We start from the raw sequence: 14,651 nt of genomic DNA, 5'->3' as shown, positions 1-14,651 counted from the left end.
TGATAATGCCTGATTTTTTTTTTTAAGCTATGTTGAGTAGGGGATCTGTCTTGTCACCAAAGGAATCAGATAATATGGCAACTCCTCACGAGGCTCTGGAGGTGGAGTAAACATGCTCTTGGCTCTCAGATACTTCACAGTGTAGGGAGGGTGACAGACACCCAGATAAGAATTGTAAAATCCCTTTAGCTGAGATCATCTGGATGGAAGGTTACTCAGTTAATTGAAAAAGTACCTTGAAATTGGGAATTATGAACAATTCAACTTAAATATTTTATTTGTAACAAATGTAAAATAATATGTTCATTATCTAGTCTCTTAAAATAAGGCCAAGGCATTTTTGACGGAACTAGAACAAATCATCTTAAAATTTGTATGGAGACACAAAAGACCCCGAATAGCCAAAGCAGTCTTGAGGAAAGAAAACAGAGCTGGAGGAATCAGACTCCCTGACTTCAGACTATACTACAGAGCTACAGTAATCAAGACAATGTGGTACTGGCACAAAAACAGAAACGTAGATCAATGGAACAAGATAGAAAGCCTAGAGATAAACCCACACACCTATGGTCAACTAACCTATGACAAAGGAGGCAAAGATATACAGTGGAGAAAAGACAGTCTCTTCAATAAGTGGTGCTGGGAAAACTGGACAGCTACATGTAAAAGAATGAAATTAGAACACTGCCTAACACCATACACAAAAATAAACTCAAAATGGATTCGAGACCTAAATGTAAGACCGGACACTATAAAACTGTTAGAGGAAAACGTAGGAAGAACACTCTTTGACATAAATCACAGCAAGATCTTTTTTGATCCACCTCCTAGAGTAATGGAAATAAAAACAAAAATAAACAAATGGGACCTAATAAAACTTAAAAGCTTTTGCACAGGAAAATAAACAAGATGAAAAGACAACCCTCAGAATGGGAGAAAATATTTGCAAACGAATCAACGGACAAAGGATTAATCTCCAAAATATATAAACAGCTCATGCAGCTCAATATTAAAGAAACAAACAACCCAATCCAAAAATGGGCAGAAGACCTAAATAGACATTTCTCCAACGAAGATGTACAGATGGTCAAGAAGCACATGAAAAGCTGCTCAACATCACTAATTATTAGAGAAATGCAAATCAAAACTACAATGAGGGCTTCCCTGGTGGCGCAGTGGTTGGGGGTCCGTCTGCCGATGCGGGAGACGTGGGTTCGTGCCCCGGTCCGGGAGGATCCCGCGTGCCGTGGGGCGGCTGGGCCCGTGGGCCGTGGCCGCTGGGCCTGTGCGTCTGGAGCCTGTGCGTCCAGAGCCTGTGCTCCGCGACGGGAGAGGCCACAGCGGTGGGGGGCCCGCGTACCACAAAAAAAAAAAAAAGAACTACAATGAGGTATTACCTCACACCAGTTAGAATGGGCATCATCAGAAAATCTACAAACAACAAATGCTGGAGAGGGTGTGGAGAAAAGGGAACCCTCTTGCACTGTTGGTGGGAATGTAAACTGGTGCAGCCACTATGGAGAACAGTGTGGAGGTTCCTTAAAAAACTAAAAATAGAATTACCATATGATCCAGCAATCCCACTACTGGGCATATGCCCAGAGAAAACCATAATTCAAAAAGACACATGCAAAAAAAAAAAAGACACATGTACCCCAATGTTCACTGCAGCACTATTTACAATAGCCAGGTCATGGAAGCAACCTAAATGCCCATCAACAGATGAATGGATAAAGAAGATGTGGTACATACATACAATGGAATATTACTCAGTCATAAAAAGGAATGAAATTGAGTCATTTGCTGAGACGTGGATGGACCTAGAGACTGTCATACAGAGTGAAGTAAGTCAGAAAGAGAGAAACAAATCTCCTATATTAACGCAGGTATGTGGAACCTAGAAAAATGGTGAGATGAACCAGTTTGCAGGACAGAAGTTGAGACACAGATGTAGAGAACAAACGTATGGACACCAAGGGGGGAAAACCGCGGTGGGGTGGTGTGCTGAATTGGGCGATTGAGATTGACATACATACACTGATGTGTATAAAATTGATGACTAATAAGAACCTGCAGTATAAAAAAACAAACAAAAAACTTTCTTTGGGTTATTTGTATGGAAATATGTTAATATAAATGTTTCAGACATTACATGAAATTTCTAAAAATCTTATATGTTCTGGTATAATGTTATAAGTCATAATTCTAGTTATTACTTTAAAATGTATACCTCAGAAATAACTAAATTTCCTTGTCAATTGCATTATTATGAACTTTCATCAAATCTTTAACCATGGTCATTTTTAAGTCTTTTGTCATTTACAGACAGTTCTGGGTGTACTCTTATGGTTTTGCAAAAATGTTCCTATAAAAGGGTTTCATCTTCAAGGAATTCATGGAAAAGACTCTGACAAGTACAGGTTTCTGGTAACTGACTATACTGCTGAACTGAATGAAGAAGCATTTTCAGAACTCTAATGGAAAACTGATGAATTCATAAAAGTGGTAACAAAAGATCAAGATGAAAAATAATTAATTACACGGGACTGAGTAAACTGATGAGGATGATTATAATTTTGTGACTTTCTGTTTGAATAAAAAAAAAAAATCCCACAAGGACTCAGAGGCAAAAAATATACAAATCAATTTTCACTTAAGAGTAAAGGAGCTGTTACCATGGAGGATTACTGGACTGAATGTCAATATCATGACATAGTTTGAGTGTGTTTCGTGTTTGATAATTGCAATCATTGTTGCTTCTGTTGTGGTCATCCATTTACAATGCTTGGTGTCAGTCTATTTATCTCTTGTACAAATAAAATACAGGGTGTGTGTGTGAAAAATAATAATAATAATAAGGCCAAGGTATTTTCCTGAGCAGAGATCTACTGCTTCTTACAAAGACCACAGCTAATAGTGTATCAGCCAGGATTTCTAGTTCTTTAAAGTGGAGCCAAATATTTAAATGTACTCACAAAATTATCAGAATGACTTCTGGCTTTTTATTATTTTTCCCACTAATTTATATGGCTGGTTTGCCGACATCTAGGTTGTTTGCAATGTTCTAGCTACTCAGTATTACCACGTCTTTCCAAAGCATTCGATTCCATTTTCATGTCAACAGCATCTCTTATTCTTACTCAGTATTTTTATTTACCGTTCATTGCCTCTAGAACATTAGCTCTACAAAGGTGAGTACTGTGTCTGGTTTTGTCTACTGCTGGTTCTCCATGTCCAGACTGCACCTGTCACGCAGCATCTGCTCCTTGACATGGTAAATCAGTGAATAAACGGATGAATTACAATCTGAGTTTTAAAGAAAAAAGAAATGAGCTTGAGTCTTCACTATGCACTTATTACCGAGTGCATGACTCCAGGCTGCCTCATTTCACTTAAATTCTTTAAATCTCAGTATCTCATATATAATATGCGATGAAAATAGTAACCTAATGTGAGGTTTTGATTAGATACTGGATGCAAAGCACTTGACACACTACATAACGAGCGATCACTTTAAAGTGAGACATTATCTATAAACCCAGGATAAGTCTCTCATCAGTGCCTGGACCTTTACTGCAGTTAACACTGCTTGGCCTGCAGTAGAGATAAATGGGAGGTCTCTCGGTTTGCAAGAGCCTGAGAGTGGCGAGTTCTTCCCTAAGCCATTCAGGATAACTGCCCAGAAGCGCTGCCTGCATCAGAGGACTGCCTCGCTCTCTTTCTCTTCTCCACGACAAGCATTTACATAAAGTGAAGATCCTGAACCCCTCACGGTTTTCACCTTGACTTCCCCCTGAGGGTGCACTGTAGCAGTTGTTGCCCATGAAGCCATTTTGATGACGTGAATAGAGCAAGTTATAGGAGATGAGAGGAAAATCCAGGCAGCAGCCACCGATGCACTTGAAATCAACCCAGGGTCCCTTTTCATGCAAATGCAGAAAACCCAGGGAGAAAAGGATGTGCAGAATGTGAACACAAAGGCCACCCTGGGCCACAGTCTGGCTTCAGGAGAGATTCTTGTACTTCTGATCTCCAAAGCCAGAAAATGAGATAATTATGCCTCAGCAAGAGTTGGGAATTGTATTAAGGGGCAAACTTTCCCATTTTCTTTCAGATTGTGTCTTCAGGGCATTTGAACGATGTTTCTCAAGCAGTGTACAAATCCGAGAAGCAAAAGTGTGCGATTTCCCATTGCCTGCCAGAAAGTGCTTTACAGAGGCAGGACCTGGGGCAGTTGCCAGTAGCAGGGCTAGCCGGAGGCTGGCAAGCCTGGGTGCTGGAGAATTTTGCTATTAAAATTTTATTCTGAAAGTCTCCCATAAAGCATCTGTGTCATACTTGAAGATTGAATGTGCATTGCCAAAGAATCTATTTAACAAATAATTATCCTGTGCCAGGGACCATGGTGGCCATTGGAGGCGTTGCAGTCATGAGCTAGACACAGTCTCCACCTTCTCTGGGTTCACTCATTTGTTTAGGAAATATTTATTTAGCACCTACTGTTCTGAGGCTTCAAGTGCTTCAAAGCTGTGATGAGCACCGACTCCCACCCCTCAGGGATTGCAGGAACAGGGTCACAATTACCTGGGAAGTTGACAGACAGCATAATGAACATGAAATGGACATGAGGCAGACGCCTCTCAGCCCCACGATGGGACAGCTTTCAAGAGAGGAAAAAGCCTCATCGTGTGAAGCTCTGTGGACACTTCATTAATAAAGCCCTTCCCATGAGGGCAGGGTTGAGGAGAGCAGAGAGGAAGCAGGAGGGAATAAACACCAGGCCCCTCACATATTTTATTTCATTGAATTTTCATGACAACCCTGTGAGGTAGATGATATTATAGTTATTTGCCAAATTAGGGAACTAAGTTACAGAGAGGTGATGTCTCTCGCCTAATGCTATGTTACTATTAAATGGATAGAGGCAGGACCCAAACTCCAGTCAGACTCAAAATCTGGGGCTTTTCTCATCTCACCACGAATCCCATCCAGGAGAAACGTGGTAAAGGACTGCATCCTGCCACTGCCACTTGGTAACTGTTCAGGTCATGCAGGTAATTTGACTTGACTCAGTCTGTCCGTTAAATAAAGATAATTATTTGTGCCTGCTTATTTTCAGGGTTTTGCAAGGAACAAATAAAAGAATAGATGCTGAAAATGCTTAGGGTCCATAAATATCTATGAAGATACGAGAAACTATGGTGGTTAAAATGTACCCATCTTACAGGGAGCGGTTTGGGGGAGGGATGGAGTGGGAGGTTGGGGTGAGCAGATATAAGCTATTGCATCAATATATAGAATGATAAAGAACAAGGTCCTACTGTATAGCACAGGGAACTATATTCACTTCTCTGGTAAATCATGATGGAAAAGAATATTTTAAAAGAGAATGTATATATATATATATATATATATATACATATATGTACATATATATGTATATATGTATAACTGAATCACTTTGCTGTACAGCAAAAATTAACACAGCATTGTCAATCAACTACACCTAAATTTAAAAATTAATAATAATAAAATACACCTGTCTTAAACTCCATTCCACCCTAGAGCAAATTATAGGAAAAAAAAAAAAGAAGCAGATTCTTGCCTCATTTCCACAGCACAAGATCGTTTTAGGATTTAGTTCATGCTGCTAGTTAAACAGTTATTTTGTTTTTATCTGCTGTGTTGATCACAATGGAAGAATATTTTTCTGTCAAGTGTTAGGTCCCTAATTTGTGGAGGTGTGTGTCTCATTTCCTCTCCTCTCCATAAAGAGTTAATATCTCTGAGACTGGTTCCTCTCCCGTGTGCCCTGTTTCAGTGAATGGAGCACCGGCTCCCCATCAACCAAACTCAAAACCTAGTCATCACCACGGTTACGCCCTCTTTCTCTCCTGCCATCCCTATTGGTTGCCAGTCCTATAGACCTTATCCCCCCATCACCTCTCCCCTGGACCACTGCAGGAGCTCCCCCAGCTGGTCTCCCTGCCCCTACCCTTGGCCCCCTTCTCATAATTCATTCTCCAAACCACAGCCAAGGGTGATCTTTTTTTTTTCTTAATTTATTTATTTATTTGCTTATTTTTGGCTATATGGGTCTTCGTTGCTGCGCGCGGGCTTTCTCTAGTTGCGGCAAGCAGGGGCTACTCTTCGTCGCGGTGCACGGGGTTCTCATTGCGGTGGCTTCTCTTGTTACTGAGCACGGGCTGTAGGCGCACGGGCTCTAGAGCGCAGGCTCAGTAGTTGTGGCGCACGGGCTTAGCTGCTCCACGACATGTGGGATCTTCCTGCACCAGGGCTTGAACGCATGTCCCCTGCACTGGCTGGCGGATTCTTAACCACTGTGCCACCAGGGAAGTCTGAGGGTGATCTTTTAAAACATCCATCAGCTTATGTCACTCCCCTGCTTAGTATCACGCGGTGCCTTCCAGCTTTAGTTGGAATTAAATGCTAACATCTCAGGCAGGCCTGACACATTTATCTACACCTCCAACCTCATTGACTGTCACCACACCCCTCTATCACCACCCTCCAGGCACACCATTGCTCTCTGTGTGTCTCAGGACATTTGCACCTGCTGTTTCCTCTTCCTGGAGCTCCCTTCTCCTTGTACCACAGAGAGCTGGCTCACTCCAAACTTTCATGTATCTGTTTACATATCAGTTGCTCAGAAAAGTCATTCTTAACCCCCTATTTAAATTCTGTTATCAGCCGTGATACTCTCTGATCGTGACCTGTCCTTGCTTGGCACTGGTCACATTTTGTAAGTATGTGTTGGCATGTTTGGGTGTGTGTATTTAATGTCTGTATTCCTTATTAGAATGTAAGCTCCACAGTAGTAGGGCTGTCATTCATTTGGTTCACCACTGTATACCCAACACTCAGCACAGTGCCTGGCAAATAACAAGTACTCCGTAGATATTTGTCATGTTCATAGGATGGTATGAAATTAGCAATTCCTCGAGAAGTTCAGCCAAGAGCCCCATTACTTCTACACGGTCCATCCACCCTTCTGAGACCCAGTGGTCAGCCTAACAAGACTGTCCCTCGTCAACTGAAGAAAAAATTCACAACCTGAAAGTTGAGAGTTATGTTTTATTCAGCAGACTTTGTGGGACATCAAGCCCGGGACACAGCATCTCAGATAATGCTGAGAAAACTGTTCCAAAGAGGCAAGGTGGGTGGGAGGGAGCCGAGATATATAGGAGTTTTTGCAACAAAGGACCAGGTAGTTGGAACATCAAAGGATTACTGTGAATTAAAGAAAACCAGATATCTCAAGTTAAGCAATTTAGCACTTTTCTATGTATAGGAAGATACAGGAGTCTGGGCTCATTGAAATCATGCTTTTGATATGCAGCTCAGCTCTCTGGGGCCAGCATCCTGTGTTTTCTCATGCTGAGTTTCCTCAGGGTGCACCTTTGTGGGGGCCTGCAGCAGCTGACTGCTGGATGGGCTTGGCAGCGGGCAGGCCATTTGTCTCCATCCTGGGTTCCCTTCTCACCATCCAGGCGGCTGTAACGTAGTGGCTTGATGGCTGCAACATCTTTTGTTTACCGACACGGCAGGCAATACTTTAGTTCTCACTCTTACATCTGTGTGTTCCAGGAGCGGCTTGTGCTGTCTGTGCTCCCTCGGTTTGTCGTCCTGGAGATGATCAATGACATGACCAACGTGGAAGACGAGCACCTGCAGCATCAATTCCACCGGATCTACATCCACCGCTACGAGAACGTCAGGTGAGAAACGGGACACCTCGCCCAGGTCTCTGCGTGATCCCCATGCTCCTGGCTGCGCTCACCTCATGGCCATGACTTCTGTCTGCCTGAATGGCAGCGCCTTTCTTCATTTGGTTGAGTAATTCATTAACTAGTGATTATTCATCAGAGAGTTCTACATTTCCAAATTGAGGCTCGAGAAGAGTGTCTGCAGTTAAATTTGCTGGTTGACTTACCACCTGGCTCCCCTGCAGTAGGCTTGCCTGCCTTTACATTTTGAGTAGGAAAGGCAAAAGCCTTTTACATTATGATGGGAAAAATATTTCCAGAATGTGATCTGGAGGCCTCAGGGGTGTTCTTTATATTCCTTATAAGTGTCTTTAAAACAATACCAGGAAAAGGACTACAGCTTATTTTTCTTTTGCAGACATATTTTTGGTCACTCATTCACCCATCCATCCATTCTGCATCCGCTGACCCTTCCACCCATTCACACACCCAACCAACCATCCCTTCATTCATCCATCCGTCCATCCATCCATCAGTGCCCTCTCTTTGCCCAGCACTGTGCCAGACAATATACCTCTTCAGTGAGACAGACCTGTTTAGAATCCCAATTCTACCTCTTCCTTGTGTATGACCTAGGGCAATTTACATACCTGACTCTCAGATTCCTTCTCTGTAAAATGAGCGCTTTAATAGCCACCTTACAGGCGTTTATGTAGATTATGTGAGTGAAGATATATACAAAGCACAGGACTGGCATAAGCATATAGTAGAGCATTAAGCATGTTGTAGATTGTTTCAGACATATTTCCTCGTTGCAAGCAGAAAAAGAATCCAACCCCGGCTGATGTAAAAGAAATGTATTGGAGGGCTGCATGGGGGCTCCCAGAGTCACTGGGGAAGGATGGAGAGGCGGGCTCAGGAAATGGGCCGAAAGAAGAGGAAGGCACAGTCAAAATCACAGCAGGGCAGTAGGCCAGTGAGGACGCTGCTTCCACTGTACCTGAAGAATCAGTTCCCGAGGAATCCGTTCCCTGTGCTACCAACCCTGTCCCAGACACAGCTGCCTCCTCTGCACACAGAATTCCTCCGCAGCCCCCAGGATCTGGACTGGCTGGCTTTGTCCTGCCCCACTCTCTGACCCCCCTGCCTCTTTGCATCTCAAGTTAAGCCTGAGGCAGATGTGTCTGATTGGCTGAGCCCAGTCATTCCCCAGACGTGACTAGGACGCAAATATCTGACATTTTCAGCCTGTACAGGAGAACTCTATCTCCCTCCCACCAAACATCATACGGTGGGAATTTCCCAAACATAGGGGAACATCTGTAGGTTGAACAGCTCTAAAAATGACCAGCTGTCATTTTTAGACTAAGGTACTAAGGTACCCCCTTAGTTCCTTTCCTCCTAACTTTGGTAGGAGGGAAGAACAACTTTTCCTTCTCACCAGCATCTCTGGGTGTTTTTCTGGTGTGCCAGGGCACTTATGTGAATGCAAGTCTAGCAGAAGTGTTGATTCTAATGCAACCTTTTAGCACACATATCAGTGTAGGTCATTCGGGGTCTCATCCAAGAATTGAGCTACACTGGCTTAGATGCTTGAGTTTGCAAAGAGCCCCTTGTCAAACAGCAACTCTAATAAAAGATGCACTCCAGATCTAGGAATTTGTCCCACAGACAGTGGGAACTCGTCAATACCAATTCTAGAACAACGGGCTCAGGGCAGTACTAGTCATTATAATACAGTGTGAGGTTCTATTATTAAGTAAGCAAAGGACAGTAAGAGATCATAAAAAGAGGAAGACCCGGGGTGGGGATGGAGGTGCGTAGAGAAACATTCCTAGAAGGGGTGATCCTTATTTGCCTTCTTTGAAATTGAGTCTGCCAAGTGAAACAAAAAAAATCAAAAGAAAGGAATCCTAGGCAGAGGAATCAACACAAGTGAAGGCAGAACAGTGAGATAAAATTAAGAAAAATGCAAAATATATATCATATATTTGACATATATGACATATTATGAAATATGTATTGACATAGTATAATGATTCATATATAATTATAATGGTATCTAATTTAATGAAGTATAATGAAAAAAGACATATTATAAAATATATATGACATATTACAAAAGTGTCTGTCACCACAGAGAAAGAGAAGAAAAAACAAACGGCTCTTCATAAAGAAAACAATAAACAAGCCTGCACACCCACGTCAACCTACTTGGGAGCCTTAAGTTCAATAAAAGGCATGTTTGGAGCTCTTCCTGCACTTATCAATTTTCAGTGCTTCCCTTACTGAAGAACAACTAAAGTTACTTCTGCCCCTGCACCTGCCCGTTTATCTTAAATCATTGAACTGAGATTTTGTGCTCCAGACTCTTTTCCAGAACTTCGCACCACGAAGTTAAATTTAATCTTATTAAATTAAGATTGCGTTTGCTGCCCTGCATTCCCAGCGGTCTCAGCTCGCAATGGAGGAGCCACTTCTAGTGGGAGAAGAATGTGCAGAGGTCCTGGCAGCTGGAGGGGCCCCTCCCAGCCGTTCACAGAGGCAGTGGTGGTGAGATGCCCACAGCCCCACTGGTCCTGGGAAGGTGCACTCAACTCGGGGCGGTGGAGCCCCTCCTGCCCACTGCAAGGCTGCTGGGTGCTAAAATAGGACCAGAGATGAAAAATGCAGAAGAGGATGGGCCTTAGCCCGTGTCTGAGAGCAGAGTGGGGCCGGCTGCGACACCCTGTTCCCTAGCCCCCAGAGCACACCCACTGCAGGAAAGGGAGCATTTTTGAAATCATTTCCCATCCTGTCACTGTCTTTGAGGAAACCGACCTGGTTCATTCTTTTTTCTCTGTTGCTTTTTTGTTGTTATGGTTTTGTGACCTTTCCCTAAAAACAGTCTGCTATAAATGTCTAACTCAGTCATGTTTCGTACAGCTGGTTGCATCCTGGCCGGGTAAGGTGCCGTAAGAGGCGCCACGCCTGGCGACATGAGTGGCCGAGAGTGGACTGGGGCGGGTGGATCAGAGTTTTCATCCCAGAACGCTTTGCATGAGCCCCCTGTGAGACTTCGGTTGCATCATTTCATCTTTCCGGATCTCCGTTTCCTAATCCAAAAACCAAGCTGCTTGAAATAGACAAAACATTTGGACTGTCAAGTTGATTTCAGCTACAAACATATGAGCCTTCACCAGATTCATTCTGGAGCTCCACATGGCCACTCGGCTTTTTATGAGAAGCCATTTGGGCTTCCAATCCCATCTGCCCAATTCTACTTCTCTTTCCTTATTCCCCATGTAGTTAAGGCATTTCTTGTGCTACTTAGGGGAATGCTCTAACAAATAACCTCTCAATTTCAATGATGTAAACTCAATATAATTCATCCACACAACTCCCCCTGGCTTATATTCCCTGCCAGTGGGTGATTCAGGGATAAAGACCCCTGCATTTCATAGCTGTATCACCCCCTTGGGCTTCAGAGTTGTCGGCATTCAGCTCTTGGAGAGAAAAGCGTAGAAAAGGCACACCTGCTTCTTTACCACCTCAGCCCAGAAATGGCATCTATCACTCTGCTCAGATTCCATTGATGGGACCTGATTACATGGCTCCACCTCGATACAAGAAGGGCACAGAGCCCCTGCTAGTGGTCTTTGCTTAGTGGCAGGCAGGCATGGATTTGGTGGACAGTTAGCTTCTCTACCAGAGCTCCCTGCCGCCGTTCCTTTTGCCCCCAAACCCCATGCCATGTACATTTGCACACATTTGCTGGCATAACTCAGTCTACTCACTTTCTTGAATGACTATTTCTTCCCAGCCAGGCCTGTCAACACGTACAGTCATCACATTGAAGCCCAATCCGGCCTCTGTACCCTGACACCAAATTAAATCTCGGAGACAGAGTTTTGGGTGAAGTAGAAAAGAATAGCTTTATTGCTTCACCGGGCAAAGGGGGCCACAGCGGGCTCCTGCCCTCAAAACTGTGTGTTCTGACCAACCTGGAGGGGGCAGTGAGGAGTGTTATAGTAACGGCTCAAAGAGGGCGTGATCAGCTCGTGGACACTCTTCTGATTGGTTGGTGGGGAGGTAGTGGGAGTCGGCATCATCAACCTTCCGGTTCCACCAGGTCTGGGGTTTGCGTGCTTGTGGGCAGCTGACAGTTAACTTCTCCCACCTGGTGAGGGTTTCAGTGTCTGCAAAACAGCTCAAAGATGTTGTTGTGTGTATCCCTTGAGGGAGAGCCAGGACCCTGCCCCAAGGCTGCACTATTGTTTCTTTTGACTGTTCCTCCCTTGTCTCTGCATCCCCTCCCTTCCCTAATTAGCAGCGGTTTGAACCTGCTAGTTGGAACTCAGGGAAGGTCATGGAGGCTCAGTGAAGCCTATTTCCTGTAATCAAGAAATGGGGGACACAGAAAGGCTTTTGTGCCCAGGAGCCCCACAGGGTCCTGCTTGGTTTTAACATTGGCCTTGCAGACTACTGTTTCACATACAAGCAAAATGCAGTTGAGTGGAGCTAGAGAACTTGGCTTTGGAGGTCTGTTTGTGTGGCCATCTATTAAACACTCTCCGATTCCCAAAAATTTCCACAAGGAGTTACATACTCTCCACTTATTGAGGACTATGCCGTGATTTACAAGTGATCTCCTTTCAGTAATCCTGCAGAGTAGCTTTAATGATCTCTGCTTTATTATAAAGAAAATGGAAGCTCAGAGTGGTTAAATAACCTGCCCAAGAACACAAGTTAGGAGTAAAAGTCTACACAGGGCTCGTGTTCCTGGTGAGTCTAGTGAATTCTCCTTGAGGACTCTGTTTTCAGAGTGAATAATAGCTTATTTTTAGCCAAATAAACAACTTATATAAGCAAATTAGATTTGACAATTAATATGGCCTCTTCGGTATAGTCATCTGGAAGATTACAAGTTTATACCTAGAGTCGAAAGAACGGACCATGAGCCCAGCACCTGGGGGGGAGCAGAATGAACAAGAGAGAACCAGGGCCCTGGTTTCTGCTTCTTGTCTTTTGCTCAACAAACTCTTATTGCATAACTATGACTTAAACCAGGGCTTCTCCATCTTTAAGGTGCACACAAATCACCTAGGGCTCTTGTTAAATTCTTGTTAGATTCTGATCCAGTGGGTCTGGGGCAGGGCCTGAGATCTGCATTTCTAACCAGCTCCCAAGAGATGCCAGCAGTGGCCATAACCACACTCTGAGGAAGGAAGACTCAATTCTGAAGATTTCTGTTGATTCAATTCAGGAAATATACCATGAGGCCCACCATGTGCTGGGGGATGAGATACGGAAGTCACTCTCTTCCTGCTCTTTAGCTCGTGGATGGAGCACACTTTGCACACATGATTGTGTTACCAAGTGATAAATGCCATGACAGAGGGGAGCACAGGCTGGGCAGGAGGCTAGAATAGGGGTGACAGGCTATGCTTAGGGAAATCTCCATAAAAGTAGAATCTTAGCATATGAGTGGGGTCTTAAAGGACAAGTAGGATTTTAATAGGTAACAACAGGAAAGAAACTATGCCAGGGAGCGGGTACGTCATGTACAAACACCAGTGTAGAAAGCATGGTGTGTTCAGAAGACTGCAAAAAAAAAAAAAATTCATGATTTTGGAACACTGAACCCGTCTGAAACTTTTATGCCCTTTGCTCTCAGGGAATCCCATTTCTTCTTTCAATAGACTGCATGTTTCATAAGGGCTGTGGTGGTACTTTCTGTTCTCCACTGTATCTCCAGTATCTGACATATGTAGTAGGCATTCCATTTATTAGCTGTTGAATATGAAGCTGTCCTGCCATAGACAGATAGATATTAATAGTTTGGGGCAAATGGATTCATAAAGTGAGTAGTTGGACTAGATTATCTCTGGACCCTTCTACTTCCCACCTGCCATGATGATGGCTTACTTCAAAGGTGGTATTACTGTAGTGATAAACAGTGTAGATTCCAGAACTAGCCTGCCTGGTTCAAATCCTAGATTTTCATGTCTGTGGGAGAGTTACTCAGGCTTCAATTTCCTCATCTGTAAATGGAAATTATCATCCTAGGTCCTACCTCAGGTTGTTATGAGGAATGAACGAGTCCATACATGTAGAACTCTTAGAGCATATCAAGTCCACAGTTAACACTCTGTAAGTATTGCTGCTACTATTGCTTCAGGTTTCTGTCAACAGGAGTTCTTTTAGCCACAAGTAACAAATAATCCCGTTAATGGTCAGACTCTCTTCCTTCTCTGTTACCTCTTTCTCTCTTCCCAACCATTCAATCATAGTGCACTTCTGTACAATAACGATGGAGAGAGCTAATGCATTTATGGAGCACTTACTATGCCAGGCACTGTGCTAAACGCTTGCTACCCACCAGTGAGGTAGGTCCTACAATCACCTTCAGTAGATAAAGTATTGGAGAAGTTCATAGTATTCATAAGTGGTGACCTGGGGTTTGAACCCCAATCTGTCTAGACTCAAATCCTATGCATGTGACCAGCTGCTATGCCACCAGAAAGCTGTAGAGGACAGTGGCAGTGTAGTGACTCTGCCAGAGGAAGCCTTATACATTAAAAATCTAAAGGTATCACTCCCACGCTTAAAACCCTTCACTAGCTTTCCATCATGTATAGGGAAAAGTCTGTGTTCATCAACCTGGCCAATCAAGCCCTTCCATATTGTTCCTCTGCTCACTTCTCTGACCTCATCTCTTTCTCTCTCTCTCTCTTCCTTCCTCCCTCCTTCTTTCTCTTTTTTTTCTCTCCCTCTTCCCTCTTCTCTTCCCACCCTCCTTGCTCAATACTACCCCTTGACTAGCTATCCTTGAATGCTTGCAGAACCCTGGTCCATTTGCTTGTTCTTCCACCAGACCCTAGTATGTGCTGATCCCTTGCTAAGAGCATTCATTTACTCACTTTACCCATCAAGTCCCCTAGG

The 14,651-nt window shown here is 43.7% G+C and overlaps 1 protein-coding gene across 1 annotated transcript in view; it reads left to right on the top strand.

The window, feature by feature from the left end:
- The window catches only part of ADCY8 (adenylate cyclase 8), a 220,710-nt gene that overhangs the window by 67,360 nt on the left and 138,699 nt on the right, over positions 1-14,651 (top strand). The window contains exon 3 of the mRNA XM_032610032.1: positions 7,609-7,739. Within this exon, the coding sequence (XP_032465923.1) occupies positions 7,609-7,739 (131 nt within the window). The remainder of the gene's footprint in view (positions 1-7,608; positions 7,740-14,651) is intronic.

This window comes from Phocoena sinus, chromosome 17 (assembly GCF_008692025.1).
Source record: "Phocoena sinus isolate mPhoSin1 chromosome 17, mPhoSin1.pri, whole genome shotgun sequence".
NCBI classification, from domain to species: domain Eukaryota; kingdom Metazoa; phylum Chordata; class Mammalia; order Artiodactyla; family Phocoenidae; genus Phocoena; species Phocoena sinus.
The sequence above is the reverse complement of the archived record's forward strand: the minus strand, read 5'-3'. Positions and strand labels throughout refer to the sequence as shown.